Source organism: Cavia porcellus, unplaced genomic scaffold (genome assembly GCF_034190915.1).
Source record: "Cavia porcellus strain 051 isolate PalLab524CR breed Dunkin Hartley unplaced genomic scaffold, mCavPor4.1 scaffold_24, whole genome shotgun sequence".
Lineage (NCBI taxonomy): Eukaryota > Metazoa > Chordata > Mammalia > Rodentia > Caviidae > Cavia > Cavia porcellus.
Window position 1 is genome coordinate 49,903,452 of NW_026947507.1, and position 24,614 is coordinate 49,928,065.

The 24,614-nt window shown below is 46.6% G+C and overlaps 1 protein-coding gene across 1 annotated transcript in view; it reads left to right on the forward strand.

Annotated features, from left to right (window-relative positions):
- The window catches only part of Slc35f1 (solute carrier family 35 member F1), a 307,407-nt gene that overhangs the window by 217,796 nt on the left and 64,997 nt on the right, over positions 1-24,614 (forward strand). The window contains exon 3 of the mRNA XM_003479721.4: positions 19,110-19,237. Within this exon, the coding sequence (XP_003479769.2) occupies positions 19,110-19,237 (128 nt within the window). The remainder of the gene's footprint in view (positions 1-19,109; positions 19,238-24,614) is intronic.

Here is a 24,614-nt window from a genome sequence, read left to right on the forward strand (position 1 = left end):
GAAATTGTCTGTTAAAGGGAGACAGCGCACTTCGGGCACCGTGACGATGCAGTGCAGGAATAAAGTCCTGCAGAGCTGCAGAGCTGCCCTGCACTTAGGGCGAAGGGCCCTGGAGGCCAAGGTCACCCTGACAGGCCAGGAGGCGTTGGGAATAGCGCATCTCTGCTCCTAAATATGTGTCCCCAGGAAAGACCAGGGCCTGGGCCACACTGAGTTCATCCTGTCCTCATGTTGCCCTTGTAGCAATTCAGGATTGGACTTTTAGGACTTGGGCCTTTTTCACAGGAAGCAAGGCAGAAAATGCCCCGGTCCTATGTGGAAAGCTCTCCCTGGAAAGCTGCTCCCACCATGAGGGTGGAGACTGCCCTGCCTCGGCCTCCTCCTGGCCATAGTCTCGTCCTTGGCAGAGATAAGGGGTGCACAAACACTCCCTCAGCCTGCAGCAGAGGCGGAGGGGACAATGCTGGCACAGGCTGGGCCTAGGTGCACATGCTTAGAAGAGGCCACATGGACTGTACCACTGTGACGGAGGTCACAGTCACACAGGCCCAGTGCACACTCCACTCCCACGAGTGACTGCGACACCCCATGGCAGGCAGAGGCCCTTCCGCATGTTCCAGCGTTGCGCAGGTCAGTGGCCTGCAGCGGGAGGACCTCAGTTGGGTCCACCTGCATCCAGGGACAGGGGAAGTGCCTGTGACCTCACCGGCCGGAGTGGACCTGGAGCACCTCCGTGGGTAAGGGCCCGAGGTGTGCAAACCTTCAGGCACCTTGGTGCCCAGGAAAGATACCCTTGCCTTGCGGCAGGCGGACAAAGGCCAGGAGGACACCGCCCAGCAGTGCTGCAAGTGCGCCGGCAGCAGGTTGGAGTCTGAGCTGAGTCCACCTAGGTGGGCAGTGGCTTTCCGCTTGAGTGGGGGCGATGGTGGGGAGGGGCAAGAAAGGGAAGGATAGGGGAGGGGCAGGGAATCTGCCTGCAGGTGGAGCCCCTCTGAGGTCCTCTGCGGTTTCCCCAGCCGGCAAATTCCCAGTTCAGCCAGGACCAAAAAGAGCACTGCTCAAGCTCTACTCATTACGCTCGTTAATAACACAGCGGCTAAAACAATGCCTGCCTTTTCCCAGTTAATGTAAAGGATGAGTCAAGGGTATACTCGTAGAAGGCAGGGCTTTTTTCAGGGCCATGATTTTAACAATCTATCACAGTCCACCGCCGAATCCTTGGTCTACTCTTAGAACAAAGTCAGAAAAATCTCACTTTATTATCATTGGACTTGTACACTAAGCAAAATCCCCTAAAGAAAAAGGTTCAGAGACAAAGGGATTCCATGAGTAATACACACGTGAGAGTTAAAATTCTCTGTCAGCTGGGTGGCTTGGCACTCACCTAAGGGAGAGCACACCTTCTGGTGTGAGGGGTCATCGGGGATGACCCTGGGGTCCCTGTCTGGCGGCTTGCCCTTCTTCCCTGGTGCTGCTCCCTACTCTGCTTCCAACCCACCCAGCCATGCCCTCCGCTGGACAGCTGCCTCACAGCCAGCCTCCTGTGAGTTAGTCCTCTGAGATTGGAACCTACCTCTCCTCCTCTACACTGTGACAGTAATTTGTCCCAGCAACCAGAAAGCTGACTAACGGGATGTGCTGAAAAGACTCAGGCTGACAGAGAGCTATACTGGAGACCTCTGCTTTGGCCAGGGCCTCTGGTTCCTCACTATCCCCGAGCCTCAGAAAACATGAGTCTCTCACTCTCTTTGCCCAAGGTGCTCCTGCCTCTGCCTCTGCCTCTGCCTCGCCTCCCCACCTTGCCTGGCAGCAGGTGCTGGAGCCCAGGGAGGAGCACACCTTGTGTGACCTTGTACCTTGTCCTTGGCCAGGTTGTGATAGTTTTCCAGCTCTTTATGATCCACTCCTTTGTGATCCTGCAAAGCCATTTTCTCTCTCTCATCCAAAAACATGCAGTAATGAAATGAGAACCTATCACAGAGTGAACAGAGTTCATAAAATGATGACAAATGACTTTGCAGTTTTCTTTGGCGAGACATTTATTATTCAGTATTGTGGGTTAAATCATTTTCTGATTTTGTTATAAATCTTTTAGAGTATGAAAGTTCAAACTTACCTTGTGAAGAGAAATTTATCTTACAGAAACTCCTTGTGACCATTAATCCTGACATGTCTACCTCATTGCATTAAGGAACACCCACCAGATTAGCAAAACGTGCTGCTGGGTGTGTCTGGGTGGACATGACCCTGGGACATGTTCCTGTCCATCACTGTTCCCCTGCTCCGCTTTCCAGCCATCATAAGCTAAGCTGGCTCTGCCATGCCCTTGTGCCATGAGGGTCCTGCCTCAGACCCAGCTGCCTAAGACTGAATGCCCCCAAAGCTTGTGCTACATTAACCCTTTCCACTTCTAAATTGTGAGGGTTGGGAATTCCGTTCAGCAGCAGGAAAGCTGACTAATAAGCAAATCAGTGCCACAGAAGTGAAGTCATCCCTGTGACTGTACTTGACTGGTTTAGAGGTCTTAGAACTAGTATACAGAGGGATCTTGGAAAGATTTGGAGAAGTGGACTACAGGAACCCTACAACACTGTAAACAGAGGTTGATGGGTGGTTCAAGGAGCACATCCTGTGTGACCCTGTACCCTCTTCTTGGCCAGGTTGTATCAGAATGCAGACAGTAAAGGCCAGGCTCAGGAGGTTTCAGTTGACAATAGGGTTTCCATTGACAGTTGGACTATAGGCAATGTGTGTTATATTATGACAATGAATTTATTAACATTTTAACCATTTACTGAGGCTTTGGAGAAGAGAGAGATTAAGAGCAGTGGACTAACTAATCTGGCAGAAGAAATTTCCAAACAGCTTAACATGCAGGCCATAACATGGATGCTACTGGCTACTTTTAGTTGTGTTTATAATGAGAATCAGGGGCAAAAAGTAGAGCAAAAATGCTTTTAAACAGTGAATTTTGGTTCAGAAGGAATCGTTTATAAAGTTGAGGCCAAAGAGTTATGCTATTAAGAGATTAGCACCGTTAAAAAGAAACCAACTGTTTTGTACCAGGTGAGGAAAAAGGTGAACAAGGGTGTTTTAGGAATTACCAACAATTCATGCATGGCAGGCTCAAGGGTACAAAAGGTCAACCATCCATTTGCAGAGAGAGTCCCTGAAACCCCTGGTGGAGATGAACTTCCCAGAGAATTTACTCCTTAAGATTCATTTCACTGTGTTCAGCCATCTGGGCACTCAGGGACCGCTGTAGCCATGGTCCAATGGGGTCTGGCTACTGCTCATGCTGACACCAGACTTTGGTGTCATTCATGTGATGCTAGTTTATTGGCATGTAGAATGCAAGGACTGTGCACTCAGGGCAGCTTCCACTTGTATTTCAAAGGAACCCCTGGAAGGCCAGACAAGGAGCCGCTGCATGCATTCCCCACACGTGAAACTATAGGAATGAAACCGAAGATGAAGTGCAGACTCCTAAAAGTTGAAGATGCCAGGAATATGCAATGTTAGCTAAGAAAATCTCAGGTCCTGACTAGAGCAAACCCAAAGGAGAGGGCTCATGCGCTTCAACTGATAAGACCCCCGGAATGGGCCATATGTGCCCTTTTGGACTCACATTGCACTAGGTTATGCCCTGCATACTGGACATGGAGCTCTAGGATTAAAGTTTGCTCTACTGATTTTCAGTCTTTGTTTGGTCAGATTCTTTCCTATCTCTCTTTTTTTCTCTTTGGGAATGAGGATATTTTCCCTGTGACATTGTACTTTGGGATTATATACCTTTTTAAAAATGCTGCAGAGTTTCAGAGCTAAGAGCTTGCTTTGAGTCTCAGAAGAGACTTGAATTTGGACTTTTGCAAAATTCTAGAACTGTTGACACTTTGGAGAAGGGATTATTGCTTTTCTGATTGTACACTGGATAATGCTATTATGTTAGGCAGAATTATGAGCTTGTTACTGTCTTTATTTGGTGATAAAGCATGATTTAAGGAAATGTGTTTGGGTTAAATTTGACAAGGGGTGGATTGTGTCCCTAAATCCTGATGTGTCAGCTTCATTGGATTGAGAAATGTCGCTCCGATTCTCAACTGCTGGGTATGCATGGGTGGGTAGATTTGTATCCAGTAACTACCCATTCCTGTCTGGTGTGTTCCTCTGTTCTGTTCTGTGACCACCATGAATCAAACAGCTCTGCTCTGCCACACGCTTCACCATGATGTTCTTCGTTGCACTCAGCTACCTACGGACTGAATCCCTCAAACCAGCACTAAATTAAACCTGCCTTCCTTTGAGTTGTGATTGTCAGGTTTCGTGTCTAGGAGTGGGAGAGTAAACTAATGCACTCCATGATTTGGAGCATGCAGACTTTTTAGGTGATTATATGTGGTTTCTAATTATGAGAGAAATTCATGAATATTAAAAAATATTGGGAAATACATGTTACTAGACAGAAAAAAATATCGATTTTGCCGTCACCTAATCACAAGTACCTGATAAAACTTTGGTACCATCTTTACAACCTTTCCATTCTTAAATATTTGTGCTTTTATTTTATATAATTGAAGTCACACTGCATTTACCTTTTCATACCTCTTTTTTGTATATTCAATATTTTATCATAGTCATTTTTGCACTGATTTACAGTCTTTTTAAAGACACTTTTAAAAATGTATATTCCTTGGGAAATAAGTTGGTATAGTAGAATTTGTCTCTATAAGTGGACAATTAAGTGCATTAAGCCCAACATTTTGAAAACTAAATCTCCTATTATAGGATCCACAACCTGTTTCTTCCTTCTTTTTTTTAGCAGCCATGACATTTCAGAAATCTGGTCAACAAAGCAATAAAGTTATCTTAAATTATCTTTAAAGAATTTACATGTCCCTGCAATGGAGAGAGTCCAGAAATGTCCTATCCAAGTTTTCCTGTATACTTTATTATCTTACCTATTACAATAATTTTCCTAGGACAATCCACATGACAGAAGGAAAAATTTCATCTGCCCTTTGCTATTCCAGACTGTTTTAGTGGTCTGGTGTATACCTCGGTGGAGATGGTGGTGGGATATGATCGGATGCTACAGCAGAGAGCAGGAGGGGCCCGGTGTGCGGAGAGCCACCACTCACAGCCCTTTGTCCTCGAGTCTGGGGCAGGAGAAAGTGGCAAGTCTGTAGTTTCCTGTCTCTGTGTGATTAGCCTTGCTTAAAATTAAAATTAGACCTAATTATGATTCTATTATTCAACTATTAAGAATTACCCCACGTGACAGATATATTCAAATGTTTTATTCTCTTATTTCCTAATCCTTCTGAAGATACTTTTCCTTATAAAGTTTTTATCACTCATCTATGACAGTCTCATTGAAGCTTTTGCCAGTTAGACTTCTTGGAGTGACAAGTGACCAAAAAGATCATGTTCTAATTTCTTGAATAATAATAAAATGGCAACAACAAAAAAAAAAAAGAAAGGAAAAAAGGAAGAGAGGAGTAGGGGGAGGGGAGGGGAACTGAGGAGCAGTGCTGGGCTAATGTAGCTTGGTGGCTCAGACAGCATCCTAGGGCCAGAGTTCCTGGTTTCCACACCTCTTTCTCTGGCCTCCCCTCGGGAAGATCTGTTCTTGAGCCTTTCCTCTTCTGCGATTATAGGAAATCTATCCCAGGCCCAACCTTCAGTCTTCAGGTCAGACGGTTGATGAAAAAGCTGAGGTTTTTCCTGCTGTTCAGTGAAACCTGTCCAGCTGCGGCTCTGGCTGGGCTGTGTCTGACCCTAAGTTGGCTGCTTCTCCGAGGATTGTTCCATACCTGGTCAGTGCTGACCTCCCACAGGAAGCTGTCCCTAAGCTCTGGTCTGGGTTGAATCATGTTAACCCAAATTCATATTTTGAAGTCCTAACCCTCAGCGTCTCAGATGTGACTGTGTTTGAAGGTATTTGCACAGATAATTAAGGTGTGACTGTGTTTGAAGGTATTTGCACAGGTAATTAAGGTCAGATGAGGTCACATAAATGGATTCCACTCCCATGACTGGTGTTCTTGTGAAAAGAGAGCAGGGCAGAGGAAAATACCATGCAGATGTCACAGGAAACAAGCCAAGGTGAGAACCTCGGAAGACCTCTGTCCTGTAAGACATCAGTCTTGGATGTCCAGCCTCCAGAATGGTGGGAAAGTAAATTTGTGTTGTTTGAGACACAGTCTCTAATGCCTTGTCATGGGAGCCAACCAAAGGAGCACACTATCCGGTCGAGGATGGTGAACCTTTCAGAGACGAGTGCCCACAATGCACCTGAAACCCATTTGCTATGTTTATTACAAACCACCAGTGCTGCAGTTAAACCTGAACACTGAAGTTTTAGTTTAGAGGAAAAAAAAAACCCAACTCAGACCTTAACATTATTTGTCTTAAAAATAAGTAACACATGTGCCATAGGTTCACTGACACTGTCCTACTCAGAAATAAGCACCTTTTCTTCAGAATTTCTGCTGTCTGTCATCTGGATCCTTCCCCCTTCTCCCTTGGGATACAGTCATGTGCCTGAGTCACGTTTGTCTCTTCCAAGACCATAAGACCCCAATTGTGACTGACTCCCGCCCAGCCTATCCTGCTCTCAAGAGTGCATCAGGGAACTGCATACCTGCAGTGCATACCTCCCATATCAGGCTAGGAGCCAGCACTCAGTGCCCTTTTGTGAAAGAATCTGACCCCAAGAAGTGAGTGACTGAGACACTCTGTGTCAGTCCTTAGAGGACACAGCTTGGCCTGCAGCAACCACCGGGAACACGTAGACAGCTCTGAGGCAGAGGTAGGTCGGCACCCTGACCACATCTCAAGGACCCACAGCACCGGAATCACTTTATGGAGCTCTGCCCCTCAAAGAGAGAAGCGCAGGCAGTATAAACAGGTCATGATTACAACAAATGCCTTGTCCAACCTTGGCCAGAAGCAGGGTCAGCTGAGCAGAGAGGCATTGAAGAGCTTAATTGATGCATTGCCTAAATAACTGGAATCCTCAGATAAGGACAGTAATTGTACATTTTTTCAGATTAAGTTTAGTACACAAGCATCCATGGCTCATAGGAAAGGAAGCAGAATTGTACGTAGTAAACACAGGGACCAGAGTAGTAGGAGAAAAATTATTTTGCAGGGCAAAGGACATCTGAATTCTGATTTCAAGAAATCGGTTTGCTTGCACATAACATGCCTTGATTCTCTTTCCATCCTGTCCTCTCCCCTCCCTGTGCCTCTTGATCCCCTTTTGGCTGGGAGCTCAGTCTCCTCGTCCAGACCACTCATCGCATGGTCACTCCTAGTGGCGCTGGGCCATCCTGGTTTCCTCAGGGAGATGAGCTGTCTGTGTGTGTCCCTCTCAGTGAGTTCTTTCCAGGTGCCCTGGGCTTCTCTGCCCAAGAGCAGGGCAGGTGGCCCCAACTCGGCCAGTCTTTCTTTCCCCTCCATCTGGCCAAAATGGAATGGGGTGAACTGCGTGCGGTTGCTCCTGACCGTCGCGACAACAGTATTAGAGGATGATCCACTTTCACACCTCGGCCTGCAAGTCTTGACTCCTCTCTTCCTTCAAGCCCACTCCCAGCCTTCCAGCCACTTCCCTTTCTAATCACAGCCATCACGGAGGGCGTCTGCTGAGTCCCATCATGAAAATCCTGATGTAGAAATAATTGTATCGTCAGCATTTCTCCGCATCCCTCAGCAGTGCTGCCCTACATTATTTAAGATGATAATTAAGCTATTTTTCTTAAAGACATAGATACCAAGCTAACTTTGGGAAATCTCCTAGCATTTAAACACCATTTATATTAGGATTTTTTTGTCTAAAAATTAAAACCAAAAAGACTAGTGGTATGATGCTCCGTGGCATTTATTATAGACCTGCAGGCGCAAGTCCAGGTGAGTTTGGGCACCCTGAGCACTGTTTCCAATTCAGCAGTGCACGGAGCCCCACTCCAGCTCTGCTCTTCTCGTGTCTCTGCACTCGGCCTTTCCTGTCACTTGATCTTAACTGGAATTCACTGCATTAACAGTGAAGAGCCCAAATAGAAATGTTATGCCATATTGTAATTATTGACTCTGTACTAGTGATCACTTAAGGGTTGCTGAATTTGATTGTTTTAGTGACAAAACATAAAACTGAAGAGATTGTCCTTTTTGTGCCTGGTGCGATAAAAATGCAGAATGTGTTTATGTAGCAAGGATGGGGGGAAGAAAACTTGCTACTGGTGGACTGTAAATTTGCTTGAGCAGCAGAGTAATTTGGTTGTAGGTTAAGAATATGAACATGAGCATATTTTATGAACCAGGGGCCTGGGGTATTGGTAAATTTCTTGCAGGCCTAAGATAGGCTTCCTGCAGCCCTGAAGACTGGAAATAATCTACTAGCCCGAGCATGGGAAGGATGGGTAAATTAATGTAGCATGCTTCCTGCAAATTTTAAATATTGAATCAGATTTACTAGTGCACAATATGGTAACTCACAAACACAAAGTGAAAGAAAACAAGTTACAAAATTATACATAGAAGAGTCTGATATCAGTATTATACATTTTGTAAAATTTACAAAGCATGTCGTATGTGGATATGCATACACCTGCATAAACCTCTTTGTAAACATGTATTAATATGGTTTGTGAGGTAATTCATAAATTCTTTTAGTATTCCTTATGAGAATGAGAAGAAATAATATTGAAGGTGAAGGAAAGTAAAGACTTCAACTTAATATGGAATTTTTTTGTTAATGTTACTTTATTTTGTTAATTGTTCTTTAATGTCATTTTTAAAAATTATCAGTTTTCAAAAAAATTATCAGCCTTCTGTTTTGGCCACATTGGTATGGCCAGTTAACCCTGTTTTGTTTTGTTTTTTTAACTGTTTCAAAACCGTAAGTCTTCCAAAGACTACCATTATCTATGACACGAGATGCTTGATTCAGTCATTCATTCTACAAATGAACACTGCTGCCTGCTATCTGTAGGCTGCATGTGTTACCATGGAAAGAGCAAAGATGTGGAAGACATGGTTCTGTCCTTGACGATCTTATTGATTCAGAGTATAGAAGTTCCTGCTGGAGAAGGGGCGTGTGGGAGCAGGCACGCCCCCTTGAGGAAGTGTTTTCCACAGTCCCTGACAGGAATTATTACTGCTGTCATGAGGCTACATGGAGTGGGGTTTCCTCTACAAAAGCATAAAGGAATCTCACCACTAACAAATGATTAACATAAGGTGTGACTGGCACTTTAAACGGGTAATTCCTTTTTAAGAGATGATTTGTTGTGGACCTCTTCTTGGCTGTATACAATGCAATGATGTGCACAAAACCCTCCTCGTGCCACCGCTTTGGGTACCTTGCACCCTGTGGAGGACGGTCTGCCAGCACGGAAGCTGCCCTAGGGTCCTGTCCGGTGGCGTGTGAAAGGTGAGCCTTGCGCGCAGAAACTTGCAGCTGAGGACATTGCTCCGTGGCCAGGGCAGGGCACAAGTGGAACCCGGTGCAGAAGCCCTGTCCAGAGAGGCCCTGTGTGAGAGCGTCTCAGACTGTGGAGATCCTGCACGTGCCTGTGGCGAGAGGGCGCAGTGGATACTGGTGTGAGCTGTTTCCAAGACACCAACGGTTATGGTGGCTCTGATGAGGAAGGGCCAGGAAGTTCTGGAGGAAAGGACGTGACGAGGTACAGCATGACATTTGCATGGAGAGCTGTGAGCAGAAGACCGTCAGTGAAGAGAAAGGGTGAAACTGAGCTTGTGAAAGCTGCTAATGGGAGAGCCCGCCCAGGGAACCTGACACCTGCCGCAGGACCCGGAGATCCCTGGCTGAGCTCTGAGTGCACCGTACATGCAGACCTTCTGGTCCCTGGGAGGAAATGAAGCCCATGGTGCACGCAGCTTTGCCAACTCCAGGGGCTCCTGGGCTCTACCCTCAGAGGACGCTCAGCGTTCATGGCACCTGGTCCCCCTCCCAGGAATACTGGTTTTCAGCATGCTTTTGCACAATCTCCTTCTTCCTTGTGTTGTGTTTGCCTAAGATGCCAGGTTTAATGTGAAAACACCTAATCAATTGCAAAGAGACAAAAGCAGTAGCATCTGTTGCGGGGGGGGGGGGTGCGTGTGTGAGAGAGAGAGATTCCATGACTCAGAGTCCTTTTGGTGACTCTGTGGCTTTTACATTTTAGCTTTTGGTCCTGTCTCCCTCCCTCTCTTAAAAAGGATTGACTGATGACTGGCAGGCACTGATAAGGTGTTTTTGTGAGTGGTACCTTTCGTCAGACCTTTCTCCAGGGACCTCATAACAGGAGACAACAGGGGACCCCAGCCTTGCCTCACCCGATGTGGTCCTTGGGATTCTCAGCAGAGGCAAAGTGGGCTTCAAGGCAGGAGGCCCTGATGCCTGAGCAGACACTGTCACTTGCAGTGGTCCTGGGCGGCCACGCGTGCTCTGCTCCTCTCTCTCCAGCCATGTTGCAAGGCCTTGAGGTAGAGATGAAACAGAAGAGAGCTGAAAACCGCATACAAATTTCTCCTTGCAGTCTTGTACCTCAGAAAGTACAGGTAATTTAAACTGCATGTGAGAAGAAGGGTATTTTTGAAAGTTTTCAGTAATAAAAAAGACTGAGAAGTGCTTTAAACTAATACATGATAGTGATTATCTGCCTGCACAGAGGAGATGGTCTTGTTGCTAGGTAACAGAGACAGGGAGACAATGGTGGGCCATGAAGGCAGAGGCACCCCTGAGTGTTTTGATGTGAATTCTTGTCACAACGGGAACTGTGCTGACACACTTCTCCCACACAATGGGAAAAGGCAGAGAGAGAGGTTTGGCAGCCTGAGAGAGGTGAGCTTCCTGACCTGATTTGCTTAACATATTTGATCCTTAGGGGGTGCAATTAAAACTTCTGTCAATGCAGCAAAGTCTTCTCCTGGTGGAGAATGTTCTAACTCCTCAGCTGTACTGATGACACTGTCAGTGGAAGGAGCTGCAGGATCCCACATACCAATTTGTAACACACTTGAACAGCTACCATGGACAGAGGCTACATTTGCAGCCCTTGGAAATGTGAAGATGGTATGTTCAGAATGAAACTCAAGAGCCACCAAGCACTGCCCATCAAAGGGAGATGGGCATCACTTAAGAGTGAAATCCATTTGACAGGCAGTGGCAGGTGGTAAAGCAGATTTCATGCCATGGTTTTCCTCCCGAGAGTGTGAACACTCTTTATTTCAGGGACTAGGCACACAGAAGGTTCAGCTTGAGTGTTTTTACCCTAGATCACCAATCCTTTGAGACTGTTATTTTATCATTCCTATAACTAAAATATTGAATGGGAGAAAAGAAGAAAAGTGCTCTTCCTCTTGACTCCTCCTAAGAACTGTGGGAGAAAGTGAGCAGAGGACATTTTGAGGAGTGAAAACAGGAAAAGGGAAACAGACAGAAAAACTCATTGGGTCAGAGGCCCTAATGTGTCATTTACAAGGAAGCCCATGCTGTAAAAAAGGACTGTGTTTATTAGCTGTCCTGCAGGTAGTTACTGCATAGATTTCTATTCTTATCCTTCAAAGAGCTGTAACTTCTGAACAGAGCAGTACTATATTACAGACATGATTCTTGACGTTCACAGAATGTGAAGGTATACATTTTACATTACATACTAATCTATTACAGAAATCAACTGAGTTCAAAAACAGCAGTTACCTGGATTTCTCATCTAATGTGAACATCATAATGCCCCCTTATTCCTCATTCCCTCACTTCTTTTGCATAGACTGGCTGGAGGTTGTGTTAGACTCCAAATGATTCAAACTGAGTTAATGTGGAAGAGGATATGGAAGAATTGATATGGATATCCTAATCACATATGAGCCAGTGATTCGAAAGAGCCAGTAAAGATGACAACAGAAAGGAACCAAAAGAACTGGATGAAGAAGGTTCCTGTGGCTCCTACGGTTTCAGGTGACTTGCTGATGACAGTTCATCACCTATATTCCCGCTTCTGTGTCCCCAGAGAATACAAGCAGGGTGTCGGACAGATGCGTCTGCATGAATGCTCAAAGCAGCGTTATTCAGAAAACCCCAAGGCAGAAAACAACCCAAGTGTCTATCAATGAATAAGTGTAATATAGCCACACTTTGGAATGTTTCCAGGCCTTGAAAGGAATGAAATTCTGATTCCTGCTACAGCATGAATGAGCTTCAAAAACACGGTGAGCAAAATAATCTAAACACAAAAGGAGGAACACTACAGTGTGATTCTACTTCTGTAAGGCACCAAGATAATCAATAGGAAGCAAAACCCTGGCCACCAATGCCTGGGGTTTCAGAATTTTAGAATGAGATGATAAGAACTCTGGAGATAATGGTGGTGGAGATTGTACAACATTAGCATACATAAAGCCACGGAACTGCACATCCAAAAATGGTTTAAATTATATCTTCTCTTGTATGTATATTTTATTATACTGAAACATAATAACATGAAAAAGCCTGCTTCATCCTAACTAGACCCTTGAAATTTTCCTTGATGAAGTTGTGCTTTCTGCTTTTTAGCCTCTGACCTCGGTTAAAAATAACAATGACTTCACAACAGCCTTAGTGTAAGCTCTAATAGGACACTACAAGGTCAGCAGCATTTTCTGGACCTGGAAATGTTACTTTCTTCAAACATGAATTCATTTGCTGACCTCCAAGGCCAGCCCTGCACTTTGAGCATGGCAGGGAGGAGGAGCAAGAAGCTGATTGCCCTGCCAGGCTGCAGCTCGCGGGACAGATGGCCCATGCAGACGTCAGGTCTGAGACAGACAGGTGGCCTGGCCCTCGTTCTGCCAGAATGGCATCGCTGGGATCTGGGTTCAGTTGTACCAGACTGCGAGTGAGTCTCACTTCTGTCACGAAGGAACAGGTGAATGGCTGCTCTGGGAGTTAAGCAGGAGAAGGAGAGAGACGATGGACTCTGGGCCAGTGCACCCGGACACATGCGAAAGGCTCTCAGCCTGCTGATTGTCGCCTTGACACCGTCCACTGTCAGATTTCCTGCCGCAGGCCTAGCAATGCCAGCAGCCTGGTTTCTCAGCTGAATGATACCCCTCAGACTTCCGGCCATACCTCTCATGAGAGAACACTCGTCCCAGCTGAAGTCAGATCTGGAGATCACTGGGTGTTGTAGTGGCAGTGAGTGGGCACCCCGACTCCAGCTTTGAGGCAGATCTTGACGTAAGAGGTGGAGGGACAGTCAGCTGGTGGGGTTACTTTGGAGAGCAGCTGGAACTGTCCATGTTTACATTAAGATTCTGGAGCTTGGTGGTGCCGTTTCCTCACCCTGCATTGCCTTTCTTTACCACAAAGGCACTCGCCGGAAGGGTCTGGGCAGTGTTGGGCTGGGCCGGGAGCCTGCACTGGGACTGAAGCCTGGCACAGTCAGGTTGTCAGCTTCTCAGAGCACCAAGTCCGAGGAGGAAACTAGTCTTCAAGAAAAGTGATTAACACAGACAGAGGTGCTTTTGCTTTCTGTGGGGTTTTCAAAACTTATTTTATTGTGCAATGGACCTACAGGGAACACATATATATATATTTTTTGTCTTTTCATTTTTATCAGGGATTGAACTCACGACTGCCTGCTTGCAAGGCAGGCGCTTATGCCGCTGAGCTAAATCCCCAGCCCCAGAACACATATATTTTAACATGGGTCTACACGTATGTGCTAGAGTTCAAACGTCATCAATAAATGAGTGAAATCTGCAGCCAGCTAAGCAGGCCCTAGCTGCAGCATGTACATAGTAGAAGGTAAGAAAAACAGAGACCTTAGTCTAGATCTACAGTGTGTATGCTTTAAGATTTGTCTGTAATAACTCAGTAAATATTTGTTAATCAGACCATGTCTGACCATGTGAATGTAAAAGAAAAGGATTATTATGGGCCTCCCTATCGCTCAGTGTGAGGAAGTAACACGTACAACGAAGGGCAGGATTAATTCCAGATCAGCAGATTAATTCCAGATGCATAAGAATTAAGAACTCAGAGAAACAGTCAGGTGGGTCCAGGTGCTGGAATTTCCCAGAAAAGGGATGACTTCAAGGCTCACAGGGCCCCTGAGGGTCCCCTAGCTCAGGGCTGGCTGTTCTCACACCAGAACCGGCCTCACTCCCTGCTCCCCGCCACTGGCTAGCAAGCCCAGAGAACAGCCCAATTTAAACCCAGTGTGGTAGTCAGGGGTTACAAGGAGAACAATTACATACAGGACACAGAATTTATACTACTTTACAATAATCACCCAGAGTTAAATACAAGAAAGTGCAGGAAATCTGCCTACAACACGAAAGACCCAAGAAAATTCAACTGAGAGCCTGGGTTCCACAGCAATGGCCTGCATGAGTCCAGCTGAAGACCTAGAGCTGATGACAATGCCTCTCATGAGTCTAGCTGGAGATCTAGAGCCCATAACAATGACTCATGCCAATCTGTTTAATGGATCTACACTGGGAAGGTCCAAAGATCAGCAGTGAAACCTTGAAGTCTGTGCCAGCTTGGTGAAGGGTCTGTGCCAGTAGGAGGAGGGTTTTACACTGGAGCCAAGAAATGACTCGAGATAGGGACCAGGGCTCCCCTGAAAAGCACCACAGCCATCCTCAGCAACAATGAGGTCCTGAGGTCTTCTGATAACAGTGGAGTACATGTCACTGAGCCAGTGTGACAAGCTTCTCCTGGAGATTAAATGGCACATATCTTCCCCTTCAGAGCTAGGAAGCCATGCTCAAATTAAGGACCAGAGCTCCCCCAAAGTGAACCACAGCCACTCTCCGCAACAGGGTCCCAAGCTCCTCCGATGATAATGGCCGAATACACATCGGGGAAGCCAGCACGACAAACTCCTCCAGGAGAACCAACAGCTCCAAACAATAATGCCTAAGAGAACCCACAATGCTCCACTCTTCCTCTCCATGTCTCTTTTTATGCTGGCAACTTTCTGCCACCGACACTCAGCACCATGCTGACTTAATTCAGCTGGTATTAAATTGACCACTAGTTTTTAATCCACCCAGATTGCCAAAGCCAAGTTAGAAGTGCCACCACAGAAGGGCTTTAAATGCTTCGGGTCCTGAGCCCAGTGTGGCCCAACCCTGCCCTGTGGATGACACGAACCCACTCGTGTTAGGAGTCAGACTAGACACATCAGCAAGAGCAACTCAAAACGTAACATGGTCAAGAAGTAAATAAATTCTCCTGTAATCTTAAGCCCATCTGGAGCACTAGATGCACTTTACTTTGTTCTCTTGCTTCCAAAACATCCCAGCACAGCCGAGGGCCCTGTTCAGGTCTGTGTGTGGCAGAGGCGGAACCATGGGAGCTCAGGGACTGCATGGCATGATGGCTGGCACACGTGATGCTCCCGGTATAAGCTGGCCACTTGGCATGCTGTCCTCTCTGGCTCTCGGTGGCCGCTGTTCGAATCACTCCCTTACCCCTTCTGAAGACAGCAGCCCCTGCTCTCTAGAGGACAAAGGTCCTCTGCCCCAGCTTACCACAGCTGCTCTACTTGGCACACACATTGCATAAGCAACCAGATTCCCTGGGAGACTGTTGTGTCCCAAACAAGGGTGTGCCCTGTCAAGGGTGTACCAAGGGCAGGAGACAAGTGGCCCTCAGTACAAGGGCAGATGCCACCATAGGCACAGAATGCGTGGACCACCTTGTCCAAGTTTCCGCAAGAAGAGTCACCCATGGCTCCTTCTGCATCCCAAACCTGCAGTGGGGAGGAACAGACAGGAGACATCAGACTGCTTTTGGCTGCTGAGGAGAATGGTGTCACCTGTCGTCAAGGGCAGGAAGGGAGGACGCGATCAGTGGAGGTCACGGTGACACCATCAGTGCCTGTGGTCTCCAGCCAGGGCTGCGCCATGGGCCAAGGCTTCCCCTGACAGTGGAGGTCTTCTTTTGATATAAATGCTTTATTACCAAAAATTTCTACTATATAGAAAAGTAGACAGAACAGTCTAATAAACAACTGTACAATAATGCACCAACTTAAGCAGATTTCAGCTGATAGCTCATCCCCGCACCACCTGCCTCCCCTGCGTTACTCAGATCTCACATCATTTCCTCTGTAACAGTCTTCTCTGCGCATTGCTAGGCTGTAAGGACTTAAAGATGACATAACAACAACATTATGAGCACATTTAAATAAACTAGAATTCCAAATATGCTGTCAAGTGTTCAGGTTTCCTGACATAATGTCAAGTGGTCTCATAGATGGGTATTTTTAGTCTTTTTAACTAGAATGCACGTAATGTCTGCAGGTGGCAAGCAGTTGATTTTTTCCTAAGTATTTCTAAAGCTATAGATTTCTCTTTCTTTGTTATTGCAGTTTTGGTTGGAGCAATCACCCTTGACCAAATGACCAGTGTTTCTCCAGCCTCCTCCGCTGCCTCCTTTCCGGAGTTAGACACAGATTCCAGGTTACTCCGTGTCTTAGTTACTTTATGCTCATCGCTGAGACAAAATACCTGATGCCCAAGTTGGGAAAGGAAAGGTTTATTTCTCACAGTTTTTGGAGGTTTCAGTCCACACTCAGTTGGCTCCCAGGCAGGCGGGCATGGCTGGGCCGCCTTTCCATGGCGGCTGCAAACAGCAAACCGGAACCAGCAAAAGAGCAAGACACACCTTCTTCCTGCCATTACATCACATGCTGGCTCCACCCCTATGTGAGTGGAGCATTGACACCATCAATCCAAGCACTAGACAACAAACCAATCACAAGTACACAATGCAAACTCATGAGGCCTGGGGGACACAGACATAAACCATGACACTCCGCCTGGGCAGGACTGAGGTTCCGAGTCTCATGCACTCCCTTTGTATCCAGTCAGTGCCGGGGCTGCCTCGGACAGAGCAGACTGGAGTGGCCAGGTGGTGGCTGAGTGTGGTTCCACACACTCCTCTTGGCTGTCTCCTAGGTCGCTAGTTGAATACAGAGGCTTGGTCAGCTTTGAGCTTGTGTTTTGTATGTGTGGAGCAGGGCGGATGTGCATACAATGTAGTGGTTGGTTGTCTCTTCCTTGGTAATACTCCAAGAGCATGCCCTTTAAGGCTTAGACATTCATTCACTAGGACACACTGACGATGATACATTAAATCTCCCATTTCTTACTCCTAGAATATTACCACACAAAACAAATCTCTAGTTAGTTACTCAGTGTTAGAGTTCATATAAAATTTCAGGGGAAAAGCCTGACGCTTTTCTTTGATTTGCCAGCTTTCAAAATAATGTCTGGGATCAACCACGGCTTCCTGATCTGTTTTTTACTAGTACTTGTCAGGTGGTAGTTGTAGTTGCTGCTGTTTTAAGTGTGTTTTGATCTCCTGAGCATTTTGCATGCATTTCTGTTCATTTTGGTGTTTCATGAGAAAGGCTCTGAGTCCTGTGACACAGCACTGTGGTCTCTGAGCACACCCTTCCTCTTCCTCCTGATGGGATGTTCTGAGTTCAACTTGCATGTCACGTTTCCAGGACCTGGATCTGTTAGAGCCATTCTGCAAGGATCATCATTTCTTGTGGTGGGAAAGTGTGTCTTAAGAGCTCAGTTGGGTGCTGTGTGCCCACTGCCTCTGGGCTGTGTAAGGAAAACATTTCAGTCCCACAGATGTGTTCTGCTGCCCTTTCAGCTGGGATGAGTGTGTGTGTGTGTGTGTGTGTGTGTGTGTGTGTGTGTGTGTGCATGCGTATACATTCTAGAAGTATCACATGCTGTGATCACACTGCTTTCTAAATGCTTCTTCCAAACATAATTTCAGAAAGATAATAGAAATAGTAATGCCTCTCATTTGCTTACTAAATGTACCATATATAAGCAGTAAGCACCATTCTTAGAGTAGTGGATACTTTGTAACAAAAACCAAAACAAGCCTTGGAGAAATGTTTCAACTGCTAAATCCAATTTCATGATCTGAAAAACACCTTCTTCACATGGCTGTTGTAACAAAGCTGTCATTTACCAAGAATTTATCGCAAGCCAGACACTTCCTATACATGTTCTTTTCATTGAATCTTTATAGCAACATTTTCAAGTAGGTGCTGTTTGCTCCTTTCATAAGTAGACAACTTTCCCACAGTGACCCGGGGGTTACTTGTGGCAGTGGCTCTGAGCTTTTAACCTAGAGTTTCAGGCATTGGTTTTGTGAGGGGAGGAGTAGATGGTGGCACCAGCCCATCCACCAGCAGCCACGCCAGGGGGTCTCTGCACAGCACACAGCATGGGAGGTGAAGGCTGTGTGACCCGCTTTCTGCTTTGCCAAGCCTCACCTGTGTGTCCAGCGTGACCACTGCACCTAGGCGGAGCTCGAGCCGGCACCTTCTGCCGTTCCGTCCTCGGAGCACACCGGTGGGGCAGGCGTCCAGAGCGAGTGCACTGAGCCCCTGTTCTCCAGTCATGTGTTACAAGCTGCTCCTCAGCCTTTGTTCAAAGCAGAATTCACAAAACTGACAGATTCATCTGCTTATGTCAGGAGCCATCAGAGCCAATCACAGGACAGTCCCGGGAGGCAGATGGGGTCACTTTTCACAGAATAGGAGAAAGAAAACAAAAATTCTCTTGTCATTAAAAAGGACAAATACATTTCCCCACAGCGAGCTCATTCCCGGGAAACAGAGATTTATACTAATGCAGAGTTCCATTAGGAGATTTTGAATAATTCCAAATCAAAACCTCACCCACCCCCTCCCCATCAAGCTGTCATTATCCAGTTCGAGCCAGTGAGCAGTAGTTCCTATGGTGAGTGATGTCTTCCTAATAACAGAAACTTGGGGGACAGAGCACAAAATATGACAGGCTTTCTAGGTAGCACATAACTACACACACTGTTTAAACTCATCTAGAATGGGACTGTGTGTGTGTGCATGCGTGTGTGTGCATGTGTGCTCTCCCAAGACAGGACAGTCACTGCCTGTAGCAGTCACCAAGAAGAGGCCAACAGCGGCCAGTAAGGCATCCAGGAAGAACAGCAGCAGTGGAACCTGGAGCCCTCCCACAAGGTGAACACTAAGATGCTACAGCTGTCAGCATTCTCATGTCTCCAGAACCTCACTGTTCTGTTTAACTTTGTCTCACAGGAGAAGAAAACCTCCTGGCAATTCTGCGGCGAAGATGGTGGAAGTACATGATCCTGGGCCTCATCGACCTGGAGGCCAACTACCTGGTGGTGAAGGCCTACCAGTACACCACGCTGACCAGCGTCCAGGTGTGTGCCGGCGCCCACCAGGCTCCCCCGTGGCTACTCTAGGAGTCTTGCAATAGAAGAAGAGATGGGCTGGGTAAAGCTTAACTTGGGCTTCATGTCTTTCTATTAATTTTATTAATTCTTGTATAGTTGGGCAACTTTTTCCTCTTTATTCTGAATATGCCATGATAATTAGCAGTAATGTAGGAAAATAATTTATGGCTATGAATATTGCCAACTAACCTTGTGTCAGCAGAATTATTAGTAAGTGTAAACATAAATCTATTTTTATCACAGCTTAACTTTTCAGAATATTAATAGACTAAGTAATCAAGCCACTTAATAATCTTTTCTTTTAGCTTATTTTGAATATATAAAATTTAGAATCTGAAGGAAAACATGAGTAATGTAGATAAAACTCCTAAAATGCATTATGCATGAAGATGGCTACTGAGTCCTATCTCCTCCTCCTACGGCTCTCTCTCTGTGTCACACACACACACACACACACACACACACACACACAGGTACGCATGCTCATACACACACGTACAAGTTTAATCTAGTTTTTCAAGTTTTCTAGTTTTGCCAGGGATATATTCTCCACTGCACCGTAAATGATAAGCTTAACTGTATTTATCTGTATGTATCACCCTCGTTTTTCTTTGTAGGGAAATATGGTGAAATTCATAGCCATTCCAAAGCTGTGGAAAAAAAATAAAACATGACTCACATACTAGATGTAGCTTACCATTGGTATTTCAACAAAATTTCTGCCATCCTGTTAATTTTCCTGGAGCAACAATAGTAAAACATGGAAAAACAAGCTAACCATGTACCTAAATTTAAAGCTTCTAGGTCAGATGCTCTTACCCTAATTTAACTTCCCTATGGTCTGATTTGTAAGTGAACTTCAAAGCTGAGGTCTCAGTACGCTATTACTGCTGTAATGGGAGGTCTTGGACCAGATCCTTTATGATGATTGCAAGTCCACCAGCTCACAGTTCTGGGGATCAGCAGAGCCTTCCTGGCCGGGGCGTGTCCTCAGCAAAGGGGAAAGCAGGAGGCGAGGGGAGAGTGCATGCTGCACTGGGCGTCCCTCATCTGACCATGGCCGCAAGGCCTGACGTTGCCCGCATCCACCCTCAGAGCCCTCGTGAGGGCCGTGCCCCAGCCTGTGCACAGGCCAGGGAAGCCTGAGGGATCCCAGCACTGGCATCTGCCCTTGGCAGGCCAGAGCCACACAAACACTGCAGGACGAGAGCCTTGAGGTGCCCACAGGTCTGGGGCTTTGGAACTGGCACCATGGGCCAGCAGCGAGGAACCCGAATGGGGGCTTCACTGCAGTACCCATCCAGGATCCTCTCGGGCTGTGCAGGGTCTCAGACCTGGCCTCTTTCCTCCAAGTTTAAGGGTCCGAGGTTGGCTCAAGAATTTCTACCTTTTTCTTTTTCGTCTCTTCCTCTATGGAAAAGAAATTTCCCCAAATGCCCCATGCACGATATATAACATTCCTTTTGGTTAAAAAAATATACGGACCTGCCGGTTTGCATTACCTCTTTATGTATCATCCATGGTTCTTGCTAAGACTTAAAAGATCTTAAAAGCAAGAATCTTAAAAATAATTTATAAATCATCCTAATACAGCACCATACATAAATTAGCACAGAGACATAAATACATCAAATATAAATACAGTTAACCCCACATCCTGAGCCCCTTATTTACATTTGCTTTATCTTTTTTCTTTAAAGATCTCACTGAATTTCAAAGCAAACACACATACACAAGACAGCTACAAACTTCAAAGGGAGAAGGATCAAGCTCTTGTCTCCTCTGTACAGTGACTGTTTTGTGCCTCTGTGTTCATACTTCCTTATAGTAATGCTCTGAAACATAAAAGCCCATCAGACAAGTCACAGTTACACCCACATGTTACACATTGTACACCAATCAGTTGGGTTTCCTGAACTGAGTACATTTACCACAAATTTACACTTTTAAGCTTTTTAATATTTTCAATGATAAATATACTGGGACAATTTTTGGAAGCCAAAGCCTGGGGAGCACTCCCTTTGTATAAATTAACACCATTGCTTCGATAAAATCAGGAACCTGGAGTTGCCCTAGGAAAGCAGCCTTCTCTGACCACATCTTTTTCTTTGTCTTATTTTTCTTCAGTTAGAAGCAAGATGTAAAAGTGAGCTATCTTACTGCAGTGGCCCATGATCACCTTAAGTTGCACACACAGGCACACACACACACACACACACACACACTCCACACTGCATTTTCCTCCTGGGCAGCTTTGATCAAGCTTGTGTAGGACCGAGAACATCCTTCTCTACATGCCCCACTGAAATCTGGCCCTTTGCACGCTCAGAATGCTTGCAGACCTAACTGGAGAAAGCTCTCCCAAGAGCGCCTTTGAAGATAAGGGACTCTTTTGGTTCTGATAACTGGGGCATCAGGAAAAAGGACATCAGCCTACAGGGTCGTGAGAGTCACCGGGGGCTCAGTTTCAGTCTTTACCTTAAAGCAGCCTCTCTGCTGGTCACAGATGGCTGTTGGCATGGAGGGGGCTGTCCTCTTCTTCCTTCCTGACCAGTGACGGAAAGATGGTGGGCCACACCACTGAGTAGGAGTCCAGAGCTTTGTTCTCATTGGACCATGCTAATTGCTGGAGGAATGCCGTGAGCTCATTGACATAGACCTGGGCTCTCTAAGCCAGTAGATGGAAAGTTCTCTCCATGGCTTAGACAGGTGTTTCTTTACAGTCTACCACTGACATTTGGAGTGGGCTGCACCCAAGCCCAGAGTCAGGAGGGAACCAGTGCTGCCCAGCCATGCATCTGTCACCCATGGAGGGGAGGATGAGGCAGGTGAGTGCAGGAGGACCAGCCATGATGTCCCCGCACCTCACCCCCATGGACCCTGTGATGAGAGCAGGTTCTTTTCATGCTCTAGCAGGGCTTCAACTTCAGCTCTGTTTCCTCAGTCTCCCACATGAGAACAACATCTGCTTGTGTTGGTCACCTCACCAAGCTGTGAGAGCCTCCACCGCAAGGACAGTGCTTGTCTACCTCGTGATCTCGGGCACTCACAGGGTGCCCAGCAGACCCTAGGTGGTAACTGTCTAAGGAGACTGGTAGCATGGCTTCAGGGAGATGTTTAGGAAGAATACCTGTTTGGGAATTATAAAACTGGTCCAGGAGCCGAGAGGCAAACCTGTAAACTGGGAGGGGAGATCCAGAAGTGATCCCCGCCCTGGGAAATAGATGTGATTTTCTCTTTATACTCTTTTCTCTTTTGTTCTGTTCAGCATTGAAAAAAATCACAACTCCTTGCTGGTTTCTTAACTTCTGTGACTTTCCCCAAAGCAGTTACCTGGTTTGTGTGTACACGTGAACAGTCCCGGCCTGTTGCTAGCATTCCCCTGAGCCTCAGGCATCTCTCTCAGCGCACGAGTGCATCTCCAGTCACCTGTCCACCCCACAACCCTGCCGGCCCACCCAGAGTAGCTTTTGGACACGCTGTGTAATGCCACAGTCTGGGAAAATGTTTCTTTTAACTCTATAGTATGACACAAAGAGAATAAAATTCCAGTGACTCACCAATTGATCTCTGTAATACCGAACAGGAATAAGGGGAAGGAAAGGAGCAGGTTGAACCTAACAATTCTGGAACCATTTTGTCACTTGCAATAACTAAGCCTATTAAATAATAATAAATGGCCCAGACAGCAGCCATTTGCTCTAGAAATCGTATCTGTATTTCTGTTCAGTAATTTTATTCCATTTACTCATTGCAAATTGGCAAAATGAAGGAGAACCAATGCCAGTTGTGCCTCTTTCCTTGGAGAATGCTCTGAGCATGTAGCAGGTGCTATCGTCAGATTGATCGGTAATGGAATCCCTTGCCACACACCAGGAGATGCCCCACTTGCAGCAGATGCTGCAGAGACATGAGCCAGCCTTGCACTCCAGGACACGCAGGCCAGTAGAGAGACAGGGGCACAGCGAAGGACACAAAGGCTGTGCACCTCAAAGGGCCAGATTGCAAAGGGGACAGATTTCCCAGGAGGCAGAAAGAGTGATTACCTGCATAGTGAAGAGAGTGTCCATCTCTGCATCTGGATAAAAGGTGGGGAGCAGAGAATGTGGGGTAACTTCTCCCATGGAGTCAGCAGAATGAGGAATCTGTGGCAGGTGAGCAAATATCCTGTTCAAATCATAGTGGCTGAAACCAGCACCCTGGTCTCCTTGTTTGGGACATTGTATTAGGTGACAGTCACACTTGTAAGCCTTGGTGCATTCATCAAACAACCCTTGGATGTGCGGTTCCCATCAAGAGTGCACATTCTGAAGCTCAACACAGTTCCAGTGGAATCTGTCAATACCTCACAATATAACTTGGGCTTTGGGGAAGATTTTCCTGAGAATGCAGCTTGGGCTGATGTCCAGGAGGGCAGGTGGGATGGGACACAATCCAGGCAGACCATGGGACGTGTGGACCAGGCAGGACACGGCCCTGGCCCAGGCCTCACAGCTGGGCAAGGAGCCTGGGAGATCAGACTTCCAAACGGGAGGGAGGGGAGGTAGGTGCTGGCCCAGCAGGGCTTGGTGGCCCAGCTGGCACCATGGGACCCCGAAGGGAAGGCGCTCAATTGGAAGGGGATGGGACAGGTTTAGGTTTCAGAGATGATACCACCTCGGGGTGGAGAACCAGGGAAGGTCAGAGGATGGAGGGGCTGCCCATAGAGTCAGGGCCACGCCATGGGTCTTCAGGGCCAAGGCTGGGGTGTGACTGGATATCCCAGGTGACAGCAAGCCTGAGGGTTTGAGCAAGTAGCAAGGGACCAGACATGGCCTGAGCACACGTGCTTTGTAAGAGACTTCATCCAGGAGCACACGGACCAAGACTCGGAACCCGAGCGCGTAGAGCAGATGGACGCGGAGCCGCTCCACGCTCTGCCCTCTGACCCATGCGTGCATTTCTTCGCCAGCCTCGTAGTTAAATGTAGTGATGAAGTGTAAAGCTGGAGAGGAAAATGTGTTTTTTGAAGAGATTATTTACTCTCAGGAAATTTCAAAAGCTGCATCCCATCCTTGGAACTCTTCACGCAGCTTTTTCCAGCAGTGACTTTTTTCTGTGGCTTTAGTACAATGTCATGTCCATTGACATTGACCCAGTGTTGTTGGCGAGAATGCAGCCCTTCGATGTTGACTCAGTTTTCAACCACTGAGTCTTCTTGCCTGTGTGTGTCTGCGGGTATGCATGTGTCTTTGCATGTACGTCTGCATGTCTGTGTGTGTCTGTCTGCATGTGTCTATATGTGTGTCTGCATAAGTCTGTGTGTCTGCGTGTGTCTCTGTGTCTCTGAGTCTGTGTGTCTACA